Below are 20,861 nucleotides of genomic sequence, written 5' to 3'. Positions count from 1 at the left end.
TTTTTACTTACTTCCACAGCTATCCCGGTCATATGCTTGTTCGTAAAACATGTATGTATTGCATTCCTTTAAATTAAGAAACTTTAAATGTGGCAACAAAAAGAAGGTACGGAGTACAACTGGGAGTTGTGCAGCAAACTTTGCCCAATAAATACAACGCCACCACCAACAAACCCACGCACAAGCTACATAAATGAGAGCATCAGCAAGGACTTGATAGAACAACGTATGTACCCTGCCGCTAGTTGCATCAATTGGTGAGATGGAATTGCCGGCCGGCGACCGTGGCCTCGACGGGCTGAGGTGGTGCGTGGTGACCGGCGGAAGGGGCTTCATGGCCAGGCACCTGGTTGCGGCGCTGCTCCGCTCCGGAGATTGGCGCGTGCGGATAACCGACCTCGCCCCCGTCGCTACTCTCGAACCGGACGAGGAGGGGCTCCTCGGCGCTGCCCTGCGCGTCGGTCTCGCCGAGTATGTCTCCGCCGATGTATGCGACCTCGCGCAACTTACCAAAGGTAACTTATGGGAAATACAATGTTTTTTTTTGTTTCTTCCCAAACGTACGCATAGTTTTAGTCACACTCATCCTCGCTTCTGTCCTAGGAATGGCCGCAGCTATATTGAACTTAGCATAAATGAGATCCAAAAAAATTAAACCAACATTCTATTCTTCTTGTACATTTCAAAATTCTCCTGCCAAGTACAAAGCGATCCTTTCTGATTTCTGAAACTGTCAACAAAAGTTATAAAAAAAACATGATTTTGTTGATTGATGTCCTGCTCAAATAAGGGTTGGACTTTTCATATATGCTAGCGCGGATAGAAGAGAGAAGTTTTGTTTAAAAACAAAGTATGTGTGGAACCTATGAATAAGTTAGAACATATGTAGATTGTAGCAGATATAATTCATTTTATATTTGGGCATTCATATTGATTTCACACTGCAAATTTATTTAAATTTGTACGTGTGTGCGCGCGCGTGTGTGCGGTGCATCATCCCAATGTTACTACTAGTTTACCTTACCCCAGGTTAAGCCGAGAAGTCAATAATCTTGGGGAATTGTTCTGCATTCAACAGATTTCTGTCCGATAACCATACGATGTACTACACCCTTACTCGTGCTAGCCAGGTAGACGGTTTTCTCTGAAGTTGGACAAACATCGTACTGAAAATGTCGGATGTATAGCAGCACTCATAATCTTGAGACTTGTTTTTAGTACAATGTGTTGTGTTCATCGATAGTAGATGAATATGTAGAAGTCTGAAATATGACAAGTCGCAAAAACTATGGACCCGTTTAGAAGACTGAAGACATGTTTTACTACCTAAGCTGCTGGAAATTACAGGCTAGTGAAAACGGACGGATCCAGAAAAGTGTGTTTGGAAGGCCTAGTTTTAGATCGGCATTAATTCGTTGGATACATGTTTACACCTGAAAAAAGAAAGGATCCACCTAGCACTTAGCTAACTGAGAATTAAGCTAATTCTCGCTAGGTATCTGACGTTGGGCACGTTGTGTATAGTTGATTTCGTCGCTTTTGGCGAAACAGTTTCTACTTGATTTTTTTTTCTTGTCACTTGTTAGGCATCCTTGACTCTTTGAGCTTTTGCGCTAGCCATAACGATCAATTTCTTCCGCTAGCTTACTCTACCTACTTTGACTGGCTACTGGCTAACTGCAGCCTAATAACGCATTAGAAGGGAGCTTGTTGCTTTGTAATCTAAGAGGTATAGCTTAGCTTACTCATCAATGCCGATAGATTGCGCTGCTCTTGTTGCTAATGGATAAAGAATTAAAGATTGGTATGCTTTCTAAGATCAGAGGAGGAAAAGAATGAAGGTGTGGGCAGGAAGGATGAGGCAAGGCCCCCTCAATGTGTAGATAAGACCAAGTGACTGGCTGCTGCAATTATATACACGTTTAGTAAAACTGTAAAAAGAAAATCAAAATGCACATCTGAACAAAGTGTGTGTAATTACGAATACAAATATCAGCTTAGATGCACTTGCATGTTATTAGAAGCCAAATAACAACTACAAGCCCACCTTTTTTGCCGATAAAGGGAATATATTAATATCATAAGATACCAATTACACCTAACCTCTGCAACAACGCAACACCCTAATGGCTGTACGGATGCACACAACCAAAAAATAAAAGAAAACTAAGAAACAAAAATCCCGCTATAGCATCCTAGGCTTAGCTACAACAATACAACCACCACCAAGCCAACACCTGAAATACAGAATCTCCAAAAACGACGCTTCCAAGAAGGAAACGGTGCACCAGCACCGTCGTTGCCAGACCAAAGATCTTAGGTTTTCACCCTGAAGATAGTCCCCGCTCTCAAAACAATGCCTCCAACAAGGTCATTCCTAGGCACAACCAATTATGGCCAGATCTTGGGTTTTCACCCTGAAAGGTAGGACTCTGAACTTCACTCGTGCTGCCGTCCTCACTTCCATACCACTGCTGCGGAGCCCGGGACACCAAGAAAGTCCCTCAACAACGCGGAGACTTGAACCTCCCTTAGCTAGTCCTCGCTCCAGCCTTCATGTTATTCCCTTCATCTGACTGCATCATGGACCAAAAATGTCTCTTGATGCCAACACCGACTAGAGCTTCGCACCGCTCTCTCCAAAACCAATCGGCCGAAATAAAAGCATGGGTGCGCAAGACCGAATACTACCGATCCAGCAAACTCCAGGCAAAAAAGCACTGTTACATTCGCCGGCGGCGCCTTCTGGAACTCAACGCTCCTGCTAGATCGAGAATAGAAAACCTCATGCAAGTCTTCATCTTCACTCAAGAGAGACACTAGGACCGCCGCCTTTATTCATGTCAGGCACCCTTGCGAACGACCATTCCAGGCTGGCCACGGGTGCTGCCAGAGACACCAAGCGTAGATCGCGTTGTCCGGAGACACCGCACACGCCCTGAGCACCACCGCATCTGAAAGCCATCCCTCCACCGGCGACAACAGCCATCGCCGGCTTGCACACCCCTCTCCACCTTGCCGTCGGGATGCGGTGACAGATCGAAAGACCCACCACCACCATCCGCAGGCCGACCATCTTTGGCGAAGAAGAGGACCGCCTCCACCGTCGAACCCAAGGTTGCTGCCCCAGGCGATCGCGTACCGCAGGAGAAGCCCAAGATCACCTCCACGCACCGGCGAGAGGCGGGGGGGGGGGGGATATTGGCGCAGATCGAGGACCTGGCCACCGCCCACCACCGGCGTACCACGGCAAGGAGCCGACGGGAGGCGGGGGGCCGCAGCGCCAAGGTCTAGCCGCCGCCCAGCACCATCCGCGTCCAACCGGCCTCAACATCGAGGAGGGATCCCGGCCGCCGTCCCCAGCGCGGCACGAGGAAGGACCGCCGCCGCCACGCCCCGCGGTCTTTGCCCGGCGGCACCACCGGCAGCGGTGACGGGAGGCGGTTAGGGTTACGAGGGGTGCGGGAGGAGGTGCATCCGGGACGAAAATGCCCCCACCTACAAGCCCACCTACAAGTCAACATAGAAAAAAGAGGTTACGTGTAAAGTTTGAAATTACACACAAATATGTAATTACACATCATGTGTAATTGTACACATATGTGCCAAAAACAAGCAACTCCAAGAAAATGAGAAAAAATAAAATATTATTATATACAAATTTCAAATCTCACACGTATATGTTTAATGTGTGTAATTTAACATAAAAAGTTTATATCTCGCACATATATGCAATTACACGTGGGTGTGTAATTTCACGCACATGCACAATTATATACTTATCTTCAATTGCACATAAAAAAAGTCCATAGGTGCGATTATGCAATTATGCTCTTATTATGCACAATTGAACATCTATGCGCAATTCCACATTAAAAAAAAAACCCATCATCAACCACTTCTAAAAAGTGGGCCACGCAAAGCCATCACGATCCACTAGGTGACATCACGTGATACACAAAAACAACAACCAACGTGAATTTTCTCGTTTAGAAAAATTTGCTCGTTAAAGAAATTCTGTGATTATTGATATATGATCGAACGGCACAGAAGTTGACCGAGCTAGCACTCAAGAGGTAGCAAAACCTTAAAAAATTAGGAGTGGAGAACTGCGACATAGCCGACATCATATAAGTAGAAAATGGCTTTAAAAGGGGAGTGGTGTTTTGGCACCCGGGAGCATATGCTCCTGGTTTTTAAATTTTATTTTAAATATATTTTTAAAATGTTGAAAAGTTCAGACATAAAATTTAATAGGTACATCTTGAAGTTCCACATGTTTACAAATTGGTCTCATGGAAAACTGACATTTTTACTGTCGCGTGTAAAAAAGATAAATTTTGGTGCAAAAAATGACAGTGTACGTGACGTTTTTTTGTCTTTTTCACACAAGTTATAAAAAATGTTGGTTTTTTTTTTGCAAAACTTGATGTACGTACATAGAATGTCAAAACGTAAGCGCGGAAATTTTTATTCAATTTTTTTTGACATTTTAAAATGTTTTTCCGGAGGCGAGCATATGCTCCCAGTGTGCCGAATTGAATTTCTGCTTTAAAAGCAAAAAAAAAAAACTCGGACTTTGGTCGTTCTCTAGTCCTTCGACGCTACAAACAACCCAATAAAAAATAGAAAAACCGAAACCATCTACATGCCCGATAAAAATAATTTACAAGGCTAAAACCGAAAACAAAACCTAGATAGAAAAACAAACTGACAAGAAACCATCAAACAAGTATGTGTGGATCAAGCACTAACATATTTCTCCACTAACCATGAATAAGCTAAATGGAAAGAAAAAAACACCACCTCATCTCGGAATTCAAATATGACGAGTATCGATGGGCTACAACAGATTGACGAGACAATTGAGCACAACGAGCCAAGGTGCCGCTCCCACAATCAGCGAGAGACACCGCCACTACAAGCACCGCATGGAGGGAGGCTCAACGGCCGCTTCGTGATTATTCCAGCCACTTCCATGTCGTCGTCGGTTGCTTCCCCGTTCCAGCCACATCCCCGCCGTCGGAATTCTACATGAAAGATAGGCGCCCCCAGTCGCCACACTTAAGGAAGGTGCCGATATCCAACGTCGATGCTTCCTCTAGGTACCCCTGGTTTCGCTTCGTAACTTCTGGCCTTCTACACTACTTCTCTTGGCTAGATTGAACTCTGGATTTTTCCTTTCAGTTAGCTCGTCCAAACAACAAATTTCAGTCTGGAAAATATTGATGAAACCACGGATTGTTATCGTGATTCTGGTGACAAGAAGTTCCGCAAAATTTAAGTTCTATAAGACAACATTAAATGCTATATGGAGCATAATATTGGACCAGTAAAATACAACACAACCAACGAATGAGTGTTGCGAGATGCGCATACGGTGAATGTGTGTCCATATAACAGAGGACGGTATTAGAAATGACATAATACATGATAGGCTAGGGTAACACCAATCGATGAGAAACACCTAGTAATTAAGGTGGTTCAGATATATCCAATAAAAACCTTTAGAAGCAACAATTAACAGTGGTATTCTAAAGTGTATGAGAAATACTAGCAGTGGTCATACGACCATCAAAGTTGACATGGGTAGAGGCATAAAAGAAGACTTGAGGAATTGGAATGTACCTAGAGATTTGACTCTTGATATTACCGCATGGAAATCAGTGATCAATGTGCCAGATTCTTAATTTGCTCATTAATTGTTTCTTGTTTCTTTCTCCTATTTTTGGTTTTCTTTTGTTTCTTTTGGGTTCTAGATCTAGCCTTCCCCGAATTGCTTGGGAAAAGGATTTTATGTTGTTGTTATTGTTGACCTGGGTTACTACAATGCCAAATGAGGCCTAAATTTGTAAGAAACAAATAAATTATTATAGTTTATACTAGTTGCGATTAATTCTGCTTGCTAAAAATGTGTGTCTTAGGCTGAAACTAAGAACATATAATGTCTAGTGTTTAAATAACTTAACATGGAAGAGTGCACCATTCAATAGTTTGTTATTCATCACTTTTAATTGTGTGATATTGTTACCCATCTTAACAATTGATCTTCTGCTAAGAAGCTTTTGAAGGTGTAGATGTTGTATTCCACACGGCCACCGCTGATCCTGCAAAGAACTGCATGCATCTTCATTATAAGGTCAACGTTGAAGGTAATAAAATCATAACCAACTGCTCTGCTAAGGAGAACTTTCACACCTCTTGCCAATATTGGGATTGCCCCTATTCAATAACAAGATTTTCCGACCAAAAAAGTTATGTCAACCGGCATTTTATATTTTCTCGCGGAATAAAGAAATTTCATTAGATTAACCAGATTTTGCCTAAGAGAAATGTCACATAACAAAATAATCAGATTCATGTCGATATAACCAGTTTGTGTCTATTAACATGTAGGCTTGTATAATTTTCAATAATTTATGCCCATAACCAGCTAAGAAATAGTGTTGTATGCTTCCATTTTTTTATCTGATTTCTGAAGTCAACCACAAAACATGTGTTCATTTATGATGCATTCTTGCAGTTCAAATGGATATCGAAGATTTTTGTTAAGCTACACCTTGTATGGACAAAAACCATTTTCTATAAAAATGAACAATTTCTAAGGAATAAACAAGTTTTGCTTAATATGTCATGGAGCTTTAATTTTATGTAATAAAGAACATATTTAGGAAACCAGAAACCTTAAATTAAAAAGAAGATTCATTTTTGTAAGCTTTAAGTAATTAAGATGCCATGGAGAAAAATTTGAGATGAAATTATAATTTGAAGGAAATGGGAAAATATTAAAGAATAATAAATAAATATGGGCAAAGACACACATCTTTGAAATAATGATCAATAACCTTACATAATAATGTACTATTTTAAGAAAAAATGGATCACGGAAAGGAAAGTTGTTATCACCAGAATTTGACCGAGTCAGAGGTGGGCCGCGATCAAGATGGACTTGAAGAATATATGTAGAGGAAATACGTGAATCGGCCTGTTATACCAAGTTGGGCTTGTTTGCCCGTGTATCTGTAACATATTAGATCGCATCTTAGTTTAGAAGTTAGAATCTTACTCGTGCACGGTTTGGTGCACGCCCACATTAGAAAGTCCGCTGGACTATAAATATGTATCTAGGGTTTATGGAATAAACAACAACCAACGTTCAACCACAAACAAATCTCGGCGCATCGCCAACTCCTTCGTCTCGAGGGTTTCTACCGGTAAGCACCATGCTGCCTAGATCGCATCTTGCGATCTAGGCAAGCACAAGCCTGCCCACGTTGTTCATGCGTTGCTCGTCATCGAAGCCTTTTTGATGGCGAGCAACGTAGTTATCTTAGACATGTTAGGGTTAGCATTGTTCTTCATATTACATGCTTTCGTAGTGCAACCCTTGCATGTCTAGCCGCCCTTACACCTATCTTAGGTGTAGGGGCGGCACCCCGCTTGATCATAGTTTAGTAGATCTGATCCGTTACGATTGCTCCTTGTTCTACAAGGATTAGTTTAATATCCGCAATAGTTAGGCCTTACAAAGGGGGGGAGGATCCAGCGGCACGTAGGGTGTCGTTCGTTGGCCCTAAGCAGGATGTTCCGGGGATCAACCTCGTGTTAGTTTTTAGGCCTTGTTTAGGATCGGCTTACGATCACCGTGCGTGGCCGCGAGGCCCAACTCCGGAGTAGGACGATCCGATTATGCGGTGAAAACCCTAAATCGTCGTAGATCTCATTAGCTTTACCTTGATCAAGCAGGACCACCATATATTCGGACACCCCGTCCGAATCATGGGTGGATCGGCTCTTTGAGCCGATTCACGAGATAACCCGAGAGCCGATCGAGGCTCGTATTTAATGTTTACGTGTGTGCCCCGTAGGAAACTAAGCGAGGCATCATCCATACCTTCCCGACCAGGTATAGGTCAGTGGCACGCCCTTGCGGTTGGCATCGGCGCGTGCGACCAGGAGGCTTTGCGGGCCGTCGCTCTGAGGGACTGGGGCCACCCGCAGCCCTAGTTGTTCCCGGCTCTACCGTGTTGCCCGTCTCTGCCCGCCAGGGGGTTTCTGACGTCAACACATTCTGGCACGCCCGGTGGGACAGCCTTCGACATCCACAACATCGCCATCTACATCCGAGATGGCGGAAGACACTCCGGTCACGTACGAGGATCTGCTCGATGAGCTCAAGAAGAAACATGACGAGATCAAGGCAACCCTTGAAGCCGAACTCATCGGCTCCTTCCACCGAACCCGCTCCCATGGCGTCGGTGGAAGGGTTTCACACCCGAAGGCGCACTCGATGGAGTGGATCTGTCCGCCCCGTCAGAAGAACGCACCAGGTCGCTGCGGCAGGAAATCAACTACATGGTGGCTCATTCGCTGCACCAACACTCTGAGAGCCTGGTGAACACTTTGGAGCGTGTCGCTCTGCGCGTCGTCCAGGAAATCATGAGCCACCGGTATTCTCCGTCGGGACCAGCTCTGGGGACCTTCAAGGGAGAGATGCCGCTCCAGCCCCAGCCGTTCGCTTGGGCAGCACCGGAACTGCCGAACTCATCGGCATATGTCGTCTACAAGATGGGTGGTGATCCTAGTGACTACCAAGTCCTACCTGAGGCACCCAAGGAGATCCCGCACGGATACGCGTGCGCATACGTACCGGGACTGCAACGCCTGGGCACTCTCGAACCAGGCTGCAATATCAGCGGCCTCTGGAACGGCAGGAGGAACGTCAGGAGCCGATCTTGAGAAGCAATCGTGGCTGGCTAAGTACGCCACCCCGACAAACCTCCAAAGCCCAGCTCCTGCAGTTGGCTCAGAACCGGAAAAGCAAGCATGGCTGGTTAAGTATGCCACCCCGGCGAATCTTCAGGGTTCGACACCTTCAGCCATCACAGCGGATCAGATTTGTGCAATTCTGAAAGATCAGTTCGGTATGATGCCGAAAAGGAAGGCGTTCGGCTACACCAAGCCGTACCCCAACAACTACGAACTGATCCCGCTGCCACCCAAATATCGGCTCCCGGACTTCACGAAGTTTAGTGGATCAGATGGGTCCAGCTCCATCGAGCATGTGAGCCGATATTTGGCACAGCTGGGCACGATCTCAGCTTCAGACGAGTTGCGCGTGAGGTTCTTCGCACAGTCCCTCACATGATCGGCTTTCGGGTGGTACACCTCGCTACCACCAAACTCCATCCAGACTTGGAAGCAGTTGGAAGAGCAGTTCCATGAGCAGTATCACTCAGAGGCTTCCGACGTTGGCATTGCCGATCTAGCGCAAGTACGACAGAAGCGCGGGGAGACAGTGGCGGAATACGTCCAGCGCTTCAGGACCATTAGGAACCGATGCTTTTCGGCTCATATAAGTGAAAAAGAAGCAGTCGAGTTGGCGGTGGTGGGTCTCTCATCATCAATCAAGGACGTGGCCTCCCAAGCAGACTACCCTTCGTTGGCACACATGGTGCAAAAGTTGTCAGCATATGAACAGTGCCACCCAGATGTTTACCAGGACAAATTCAAGCGTGCGGTGACCCTGGTTGAGGCAGACGAGGATGAAGGTGCTGCGGGAGATCGGGAGATAGCAGTAGCTGAATGGACTCGAGCGACGGGCCCCGTGACCTGCAAATGGGTGAAGCCACAAGGCCCTCCAAAAGGGTTCGACTTCGACGTGACCAAGACGGAGCAGATTTTTGATCTCTTACTCACGGAGAAGCATATAAAGGTACCCGAAGGCCACAAGTTCCCCACGGTGCAAGAGCTGAACGGAAGGCCATACCGCAAATGGCATAACACGTTCTCCCACACCACCAACGACTGCAGGGTGTGGCGGCAGCAGATCCAAATGGCGATAGAAAACGGACGGTTGATTTTCAACCAATACGCCATGAAGGTCGACACGCACCCCTTCCCCGCCGTAAACATGGTGGAGTATACTTACCATGGAGGGTGCCAGCCGGACTTCTCGTGCCAAATCAATATGGTAGATCTTGGACACCACGCTGGCAAGGATGGAGATGAGGGCAGCTGCTCTCATAACGAAGATACAGAGGAAGCCGCTCCACGCAATCGGCTCCGCCAAGATGGCAAGCGCTACGTCACAGAGGGAGAAGTGAAGAACATAAGATATCAGCGACCTCTCTCTGGTCACCTCCTCAACAAGTATGTGAGTCAGTACGACCAACGCCGACGGTCCAGCGATGATGATGAAAGAGACCGTTTGGCTAGAGAAGCCAGAAGACATCGTCGGCATAATCGCGATGAGGAGGAGCACGAGCGTTGTGCCAAGGGAAAGGCAAGGGAGCAAGACGACGAGGACAGGCACTGGGATTGTCCCTTCTTCAGGCACTGCTGGGATTCAGGAATGAGCCGATTGCCAACAATCGGCAATTGCCCGTAATGCAACCGGAAGAAGAAGGAGGCAGCCAACGTGTCCGTGTTCGAGCGCTTAGGGCCTCTCCCGCCACGAGCAAACGAGCTGAGTCCCCTCGGTTGAAAGATCTCGAAGATTCGAAGACGAGGGAGAAGAAGAAGACAGGTATCACCGGCCAAGGTGGTGCCCTGATGGACTCAGCCGTTTCCAGAAACGCAGGGTTCAACGATTGCGCGGCCTGGAAGAAGCCGAGAGGTTATACTTGCATACATTGAGGAAAGCAAGGCCGGATCTGGCTGCGAAGGTTCAGCGAACCCTGGATGAAGAGGGTCGTCCACGGAAAATGGAGTGGCGCCCCAAGCAAAGGAAAGCCGATGATGAAACATCGGCTGGCACAAAAATGGTGCTCGTTCTTCCGACGAAGCTCAGCGCTCCACGATTACACGATGCACCCAAGGTGGGCGACAGCAAGCGCACCAACATGATAAAGTCAGAGATTGGGCTGGTTTTATCTACCGGCCTGAACGAGTAGCAAGAACACGTCAATGAGCAAACATGGCGAGGCTGATCCTGGTGATCGGCCCCAAAAATTTATGAAGGGACATTACCAAACCTTCATCGAAAAAGCAACATGGAGGCCGATTCCAGCAATCGGCCAAAATTATCCTCACCATCCATTTTGCCTGGGTTCGACATGTTATCCAACAGAGCCGATACCATCAATTCTCTTGACAGAATCGACTCGGGGGGGGGAGGGCACCCAGGTGGATAAAACGCGAGGATATGCAGTAGAAATAGCTCATCCTTTGGTGATGGATATTGGAGTTTGGGGGCCGATGCACAAGTCGGCCGTGAAAAAAAAAATTCTGAAAATTCGAAAATTTTCGAGCACAGCCGATGCAGCAGACATCGACTTAAGGATATGAAAAGCCGATGCATGGCCATCGACTCAAGAGGAATAACTGTTACGATCAGAGGGTCAATGGAGCACGAAGAGGGTTTTTAATGGAAGAACTCCACAATGGAGTAGTTTAAGGGCTCAGATCCTCCCTCCAAGGACAAGGCCAAGAGCAGCCTGGACGTGCAGATCAGGTCAAGGATGGATTGTATGAGATCCACCAAAGGAAAGGAGCCGATCTAGCCGGCAAGAACTGAAGAAGCTCGGGGGGCAGCTCACCCCGAGCTTTCTGCTTTGAGAAGGCTCTCTGCTTTGAGAAGCCGATTTATGTGCAAATCGGCTGGCTCTGCATAAGAACATCCCTCAGACATAATCAAGCCCTGGTCCATACAGCTGATTGGTGTATCCTCGTCTCTGTTTTGCCTTTGCTGAGACTCGGGGGGCAACAGGCCTGGTAGATGCTCTATTGAGGAACCGATTGGGGTACCATCGGCTGATCTCCGTTGCAACCTTCTTCACGAAATGATGAGCGCTCGCTAAGAAGGATCGCTGAAACCGGTGGGAGAAATGTAAGGGCTCGCTTGGAAATCCCACAGTATCTACCGGAAAGAGAATCATCAGTTGAAGAATGGAAGGGTAAATGTCGAAGGACCGTTGCGTTGCTATCGGCTCGTTACGCATTGGCAAAGGGGACGAATCGGCTAAGATAAGCTAAAAGGAATCGGCAAAATCAGATTGGGGAAAGTTCTTCATTGATTGATTTCTTACATAAGGAGCTGATTTCTCCCAAAAGGAAGCACTAGGGGATACATGGCCCTACCTACTGCTACTGGTCCTATGCTAGATGTCCTATCTACGGGCCGTCGCTGCCCTCGCCATCGCCGTCGTCACCGCCGTCGGTGCTACTCCCGGCAGGCTCGTCGTCGCTCCAATGGCCGCCGACCGGGCCTTCGTTGTCCTCGTCTTCTTCGTCAGCGTCGTCATCATCACTGTCGAAGTCGCTGAGGTTTCCCGGCCAAGGGCAGAACCGCTTGGCCGGGGCTCGTCGGAGGAGGTGTCGTCCTCCTCCTCCTCCTCTTCTTCCTCCTCCTCCTCCTCGGGAGAGGAGAAGTCGCAGGAGAAGCGATCGTCGTCGCTCTCCTCCTCCGCTGTCCCATCGGCGAGGAAGCGGAGGTCGCTTTCCCCGTCAGTCAAGGACTTGTCGTCCTCTGACCAAAGGGAGAAGTCATGGCTAGACTCCTCCCCGGCCGCAATGGCGCGACGGGTGTTCGCTGCGTGGACCTCCGCCGGGTTCGGCTCCGGCGTCGGCTCGCGAGACGAAGAGGACTGGGCGGAAAGATCCGATGAAGCAGGGGAGGAAGAGGACATGGTGGCACAGGAGGGCTTTTGGAGTGCTAATGCGAAGAAGATGCAGGAATAAACTGTGCGGAGCGGTTAAATAAAAGGGGATATAGTGGAAGTTCAATGCCACAGCAGTTTCCGAGGAAGTGGTGCCTAAAAAAAAAAAAAACTGCCAGGTCACGCGGAGAAGTTGAGGAGGCAGGGCATCATGATGACGGATACTGCAACAGTTCTGCCACGACATGACCCGACGAAAGAAGAGCATAATGATTTTGGAAATGTCATTTCCAAAACCAGGGGGCATGTGTTATCACCGGAATTTGACCGAGTCGAGGTGGGCCGCGATCAAGATGGACTTGAAGAATATATGTAGAGGAAATACGTGAATCGGCCTGTTATACCAAGTTGGGCTTGTTTGCCCGTGTATCTGTAACATATTAGATCGCATCTTAGTTTAGAAGTTAGAATCTTACTCGTGCACGGTTTGGTGCACGCCCACATTAGAAAGTCCGCTGGACTATAAATATGTATCTAGGGTTTATGGAATAAACAACAACCAACGTTCAACCACAAACAAATCTCGGCGCATCGCCAACTCCTTCGTCTCGAGGGTTTCTACCGGTAGCACCATGCTGCCTAGATCGCATCTTGCGATCTAGGCAGCGACAAGCCTGCCCACGTTGTTCATGCGTTGCTCGTACCGAAGCCTTTTTGATGGCGAGCAACGTAGTTATCTTAGACATGTTAGGGTTAGCATTGTTCTTCATATTACATGCTTTCGTAGTGCAACCCTTGCATGTCTAGCCGCCCTTACACCTATCTTAGGTGTAGGGCGGCACCCCGCTTGATCATAGTTTAGTAGATCTGATCCGTTACGATTGCTCCTTGTTCTACAAGGATTAGTTTAATATCTGCAATAGTTAGGCCTTACAAAGGGGGAGGATCCAGCGGCACGTAGGGTGTCGTTCGTTGGCCCTAAGCAGGATGTTCCGGGGATCAACCTCGTGTTGGTTTTTAGGCCTTGTTTAGGATCGGCTTACGATCACCGTGCGTGGCCGCGAGGCCCAACCTCGGGAGTAGGACGATCCGATTATGCGGTGAAAACCCTAAATCGTCGTAGATCTCATTAGCTTTACCTTGATCAAGCAGGACCACCATATATTCGGACACCCCGTCCGAATCATGGGTGGATCGGCTCTTTGAGCCGATTCACAGGATAACCCGAGAGCCGATCGAGGCTCGTATTTAATGTTTACGTGTGTGCCCCGCAGGAAACTTAGCGAGGCATCATCCACACCTTCCCGACCAGGTATAGGTCAGGTGGCACGCCCTTGCAGCTGGCATCGGCGCGTGCGACCAGGAGGCTTTGCGGGCCGTCGCTCTGAGGGACTGGGGCCAGCCGCAGCCCTAGTTGTTCCCGGCTCTACGGTGTTGCCCGTCTCTGCCCGCCAGGGGGTTTCTGACGTCAACAAAAGTATGAAAATGTTATCTTTTAGCTAGGACAGACGTAAATAATAAACATGTTGAAACCAATGTATGCCCCCACCCTCCAGAACACAATAAAAGAAACATGCCAAAAAATTATTGAAGGCAAGCACCAATATACTGCACAATAATCAAGTCTGCGTTCACTAATGGAGTAAAATATTGCACTACGTTACATATGCACATGGAGCAAAAATGTTCTCTAGATCTTCGCACCATGATTGAATGAAAGTAAAAGCTAACCAAACATACATACTCCCATGCGATTCACCAAATAAAAAAATATAACTTTTTATAAATTGTCCATAATGAAAGAATTAGTGAATATATGCTAGCAACACATGGAAAATTTGCGACAAGAAGTAATTGAATGGTACAAAATAGACAGAGGACTACATATGTGCCAACTCATTGTAGCATAACATATCTGCCAGCTCCTTCAATGTAAGACAAAAGGCCCTGACTTAGACAAATTGATTAGACTGCAACATTGTAATACTTGATGGAAAGCTGCAAAAATCCAAGAGAGAATCACACTACATTCAGTTCGGGTGGCCTTATGCCATCACTCAGAAAGAGGAAGCTTGAATGGGGCGAGGCATGTGGATAGAGAGCTAACAACGAAAACCAAGATTACTAGAAACCGTAAGAACGACGACCCAAAATAAGAGAAGGGAAATAGATTCCTGCTTGTAGAATTGACCATGGACCGGTGGTTTACTACAATAAATGGCGGGCAGACTATAAAATGGACGAAGCACGATTTATCGAGCATTCCCATATACAAAATATAAACCAAATCGGTACAGAATCTCGTTGTTCACAAAATTAAACAACCGATTAACTGAAGATATTGTTGAATGAAAACTTAGTAAATATAACTAATTAGGATATGAGTGAAGTTTGTTTCAAGAAATCTCAATAATTTTTTAATCCAAAGTTATTTATTTGCTCTTACTGTTATTTTCTCATTCATGCTACACAGGAGCAAAGAATGTGATTGGCGCTTGTAAGACATGCAAGGTTAAAAGTCTGATATACACCAGTTCGAGTAGCGTTGTATTCGATGGAATTCATGACCTCTTTGGTGTAGATGAGTCAGTGCAATATCCAGCTAAGGTTTCCCCACATAAAATTCGTTGATTTATGTTCCTTTGTTCGTATCTCAATGTTATCCACGTTCAAAGCAACTATCGTCACCTTTTATATAATACCCCCTTTCTAGTCTGAGGGATCTCAAAGAGGGCTCATTTAAGATGGTTTTTACCATATGGGTTCTTTTCTACAATGTCCATTTTCAACATGTTACTAAATACTACATGTAAAATCCCTATTGATTGTTTTGTTCCATAGTAATCTATGCTTATTAGTATAAAAAGATCCAAACTCAGGAAACTTTTCTTTTTTTAAAAAAATACTCTCGCATGATCACTTAAAATTTGCACTCCCTCCTTCCAACTAATCACTAATCAATTTCTTCTATTAAATAGGGGTTGACGAGTTAGACAGGGCATTCAAATTCTTTATTTATCCAATTCCTATGTTTTGTGACTTATATGTTTCAAATGAGTTCCATGCTAAATATTTGAATTTTACCTTTAATATTGTCATAGAAATATCCCGATGTTTACAAGATTTGAAAGGTTTTGATACCAATGGAATCCACTAGGATATATATGGCCTATGCCCTAGGTTAGCATGTTTTTATACAATTTAGCCTCGTAAATCATGTGTGAAAATGAAACTGCACTTGTCCTTCATTAATGATGAGTTTGTTGAGGATAGAAGTTAGGTATCCTTCATTAATTATGAGTATGTTAAGGATAAAATTTAGTATACCTACAAGTAAAAATTACGTTTCTCCAAACTAATAGCGAAATTCATACTTCAACCTTAACAATTAGTTAAGTGTAGTTTTTCATGCTTCAACTATAAACTAACATACCTTTTCAATAATTTGAACCCCAAACATTATTGAATTTATTTAGAAATTTAAACCAGGTTTTCATCTGACCTCGTGCTAGATTGACTTTAGCCATGTTTTGTGAAAATTAGCATGTGACATGGCGCTAACAAGTCAAAAGTATTCATCAAATATTTTGTATCCTTTAGAGATGTATGGGGGAAAGTAAAACATGTAATCTCATTTGTACTATATATGAAAATTTCCGTGCCTATAAAAAATAATAATAATAATATGTGGATTTTAAAAATACTTGCTTTATTAGGCTTCTTTGATACGAAAATATACTACAACAAACTACAAATTAAGCCAAACAAAGTAACCATTATAGATTTTAGTTATTTATCATCAATGAATGTAGAAAATATGTAATCCAACTTTCATACGACATAGTCTAATTGATGTGTAACAACTACCTTGACAAGAATTACCGATATACGAGTAAGATGTATATAGGGTAGTGAGTTTTTTTTTACCTTTGCTACTGAAGATTTACTTAAAACACATTTCCTTCCTGCTTCGTCCCATTCGTCTTTCGCCTTTGTATACAAATTCATACATACCAAATAATTTGTGTATATATCTAATGGATGTTCATTAATGTTAGTTTCCTGATGCATATGCACAAACCAAGGCAGAAGCAGAGAAGTTAGTGATGGAGGCCAATAGCATGAATGGGCTTCTTAGTTGTTGTCTACGACCTGGTAGCATTTTCGGTCCTGGTGACATGGTAATATCCTCTATAATTTCATATGGAGGAAAGTTGGTAAGTATAATACACATTTATATTCTCCACACAATTAAACCACATTAGTGAACCTAATTTCACTATATGATTGTGGTACTCATGCTTAATATGTTAATATGGAAGTATATAATATTAATAGAATAGCGAATAGACAATAGTGAATATACTTGACAAATAAAAATATATTTAAGATAGTAAATGGTCTGGAGAACATAACACACTTTCTATTGTACTATAGAATTCTTCAAATTTAGGGAACTTATGATCTAAAATTAGTTCCTATTCATGTAATTCTCTATGGATCTTAATTATTCGGTATTCTCATGCATCCACTTCAAGTTATAATTGGTCACAATTTGACTAATATGCGAACTTAGAAAAGACAAGAGTATCATGCTTCAAAATTTTAACTTGAATTAAAACATAATATTTATGGTGAAACAAGGAAAATCATTTAATCTTAAGAATATGAAAAGCAAAGGAAAATAGATATGCACTACCTATTTATTTGAGTCCTTTAGTTATAGCATGGAAGCAAGTGTGTAAGAGAACATTTTCAGATTATCCCGTGACACAAAGCATTAACATGAAACAATGCAATATACTCTATCGCCAATCTTTTTTACACCTGCCAAGTTACGAGATAGATCTATTTGAATTATATATGATTCTTCCACCAAACAAAGTAGTATTACCTTTAACCACAACTTCCCTAAGGACCAAGTTCAAATTTAACCCATTCAAGACAATCTTATCTAAGGCATAGTGCTTAAGATTGGCCTACCTAAATAATGCAAGTCATTATCTAATATTTCATCACATTATTTATTGAAAGTTATATTTAAATATTTCTTGTTAAATGTGGTTGACACGCTACATATTATTTTGCAGATCATAATTGGTGAAGGAAAAAATTCTGATGATTTTGTATATGTTGACAATGTGGTGCATGGTCATATATGTGCCATGAAAGCTCTATCATCTAAAGTGGGCGCAAAACTATGTGGGGGACAAGTATGATTTATTTCTAAAGGGCATGCATACAACTTATAGTATTGTTCCTCATACATCTTAATTTCCTTCCTAGGCCTACTTCATAACTAATGTGGAGCCGATGAATGTGTGGGACTTTGTCTATATGGTTTTAGAAGAACTTGGATATAAAAGGTACACTATATTTTTATGCTTCTACTGCGTTAAAGTACATTTAGATTTGGCTAGAAAAAGGTGCCCTCTCTATGAGGTGCCTCACAACTCGTCTTGCGTCAGCATGTGCAAAAATCAGCGTCTTCCATGTGTCTTTTTCGTGCCCGACACGTGTTGATTGGGGAGTGCGTCGCTAGTTGTTGTTACCTTTTTTTTGTATATTTGCATATGAAAAGAAAAATATCTTATGAACCGAGCATACAAATCAAGATCCGTTTTCATATCTATGCCAGCGACATCAAGATCTATAGAAAATTATCACATTTTGATAGTTTTGAAGAAAAAAATTCCGCTGCCTTCATTAATGCATCGGTTTGCACTGACTTCAGTCTTGTAATACACTGCCTTTGGTTCAACAGTGCACCACCTTCAGTACCTTCAGTTCTGATCTGCACTGTATTTGACTTTTTTTGCGTGTGGCCTTCTCCTCTGTACTATAATGACAACGGTTCTTCTAGCCACTTCCTTCTTTTTGTGTGTGGTGCCTTTTTTCTATGCATTGCCTTCTGGTTTTCCACTTCATTGCCTACTGTTATTCATCTATGCTATCTTCTGTTTTTGTTGCACTACCTGTCATTTTTTTTTGCATTGCCTTTTGGTTTTCTAATGCACCGCCCTTTGATGTCATGTGCATTGTCTTTGCATGCACTGCCCCAATTGCATGATATGTCCTGCATTTTTATGTCATGTCTAGATCACCTATTTTGCATTACATTTCGCTGGACCGATGTCCTATGATGCATTGTGTTAATGTCCTTTGGTGAGAAACATTCTTACACTATGTTTCACTGAAATTATGGCATGCCTTCCAAAGAGGCACATGCCACATCACATGCTATGGAAAATGTACCAACATATTAGGTGCACCCATGTACCCCTTCAAGATCTATATGAATGTTTAACGCGCCATGATGTAGCGCAACCTGAATAACTTATTACGACAAATGCACCACACAATACAGTACGTGGAAATGCCTTACTTCATAGGCAATGCATTGTACTTCTTATTTTACCACACTCGATTACACTAGTTTTTTTTTCTGTCGATCATAGACAAAACAAAATAAGGAAAAGAGTAAAAAGATGCTGCACACACTCACTGGAGGGTTTCCCACACGCTGGCACACCTCCTGCCTCGCTAAAGACACTGGCCCTCACCCAGGAGATCAACTTGCTAGTGATACTCATATTTTTCTTCATTTATAAAGTATTTTTTACTTTTTGAAATTTATATGTTTGTATCGCTAAAAATCCAATATTTACTTGTGAATGTTTGTATGAACATAATTTCTTAGCAAAAATAAAAAATGCTATATTTGTTTTGTCAAGAGAATGTACTACACTAAGCTATATTGCTAATTGATGGTATATTTTGCAGACCACTAAAAATAAGAATACCGTTATTTATTGTCCTACCAATAACATATGTGATAGAGTGGAGCTACAATAAAGTGCTATATCTCTATGGAATGCATCAACCTCAATCGCTGACATCCGCAAGAATCAAGTACCTAACACTAAGCAGAACATTTAGTTGTAACAGAGCTATTGAACAACTTGGTTACAAACCAATTGTGTCACTCAAGGTTGTTTGCTTACCTTCAAATTTACTTCATATTTTTGTTTGGTTTTGTTTCTTCTAATATGTTCTCATAAATTTTAAATGTAGGATGGCGTAAAGGCCACTATTGAAATGTATAACCGACCGACATATGCAAGGTTTCCATAAAAGCAAATAGGTATAAAACTACGAGGGAACCCTCCTCGCTATCCTTGGAGTTCGATGGATTGTTAGTACACCAAATAAATCTTTGATCTGCCTTAGCAAATATATAGTTGTTGCTTATACAATGTAATAGGTTAAAAATATTTATATATATGAAGGACATCTTTCTTAAAGACATAGTGAAATTATAATTTAGTTGCATACATTTAGTTTATTCATAATAATAGTGGAAGAAACATTGATCATAAGACAAATGTATATGCTCAACATCCTATCTTGGTCAATGCAACATTAATGGATTACTCTAACCATAAAAAAATGCATTCTAGAGTTGCCTTAAGAAAACACTTGTTTATATTTGACCTAGTTTATAAAAGATTTGTACTAATAAACACGACACCAAATTATGATCATGGACAAAAAAATATCTTCCATAGTGTACTAGTTTGGTGTATAGATGTTTATACTTTTCTCTAAAGCAGGTCAAACTAAATAAATTTGACTTACATATACCGTAGAATGCATTATTTTTTAAATGAATGGAGATAAAAATTATAAAGTAATCCCATTAAAATTACATCTTAAAACATATTAGATCTTTACTAAATTTTTCAATATGCCTCAGTGTGTTGATCAACCACCATTTTTTGAAATGACAGAGCGGTGGTGGAACCCTCAACTTGTCTTCTCGCAACTCATTGGTGATGGAGTCTTATTCTTTAGTCTTGATTCCATTCTTCAATGGTGACACCAATAAAGGATTTGTATTTTGTTTTGACTATTTCTCCTCCAAGTGTCGGTCATGTATTATAGATATTCTTGGCATTGTTCCAAGGTTATATATATCTGGAGGTGTAGAATGAAGTTGTACAACATGCCAATTTTTTTGTCAAGAAGCTCCATGCATGCGCTCCCAAAGTTCCCAACAATGCATAAGTTCTTCTTAGAGATTGATTAATAAAGTGCAAAATATTTTTATTATTTTAAGTTTAAATATAAATTAAAATGTAAAGTGCACAATATATAACATTAGATAGAGGATATTCATTTTTTTTCTTATTTTAGTGAACAAAAGAAGATTTATTTTTTCGTACTATTAAGAGCTTCCATATTGCAATAAATTAAATGTAA

The 20,861-nt window shown here is 43.0% G+C and overlaps 1 protein-coding gene across 1 annotated transcript; it reads left to right on the top strand.

The window, feature by feature from the left end:
- Positions 1 to 262: 262 nt before the first annotated feature.
- LOC124697677 (3beta-hydroxysteroid-dehydrogenase/decarboxylase-like) lies at positions 263 to 20,637 on the top strand. The gene is made up of 9 exons (XM_047230229.1): positions 263 to 515; positions 6,063 to 6,152; positions 15,073 to 15,206; positions 16,658 to 16,816; positions 17,690 to 17,812; positions 17,886 to 17,965; positions 19,383 to 19,590; positions 19,674 to 19,743; positions 20,390 to 20,637. The coding sequence occupies exons 1-8, from the start codon at positions 263 to 265 to the stop codon at positions 19,731 to 19,733; spliced, it is 1,107 nt and encodes a 368-aa protein (XP_047086185.1). The 3' UTR covers positions 19,734 to 19,743; positions 20,390 to 20,637.
- The last annotated feature ends 224 nt before the right edge of the window (positions 20,638 to 20,861 follow it).

The sequence above is a fragment of the Lolium rigidum genome, chromosome 3 (genome assembly GCF_022539505.1).
Source record: "Lolium rigidum isolate FL_2022 chromosome 3, APGP_CSIRO_Lrig_0.1, whole genome shotgun sequence".
Lineage (NCBI taxonomy): Eukaryota > Viridiplantae > Streptophyta > Magnoliopsida > Poales > Poaceae > Lolium > Lolium rigidum.
Note: the sequence above shows the minus strand (reverse complement) of the source record. Positions and strands in the feature narration are given on the sequence as shown.

What these genes read in the sequence shown, in the direction of transcription:
- LOC124697677 (XM_047230229.1), top strand. Translation starts at nt 263, where the DNA reads ATGGAATTGCCGGCCGGCGACCGTGGCCTCGACGGGCTGAGGTGGTGC. An exon ending in TTATAAGGTCAACGTTGAAG is followed by an intron (nt 6,153 to 15,072) that starts GTAATAAAATCA and finishes CATGCTACACAG; the next exon opens with GAGCAAAGAATGTGATTGGC. An exon ending in AACCAATTGTGTCACTCAAG is followed by an intron (nt 19,591 to 19,673) that starts GTTGTTTGCTTA and finishes TTTTAAATGTAG; the next exon opens with GATGGCGTAAAGGCCACTAT.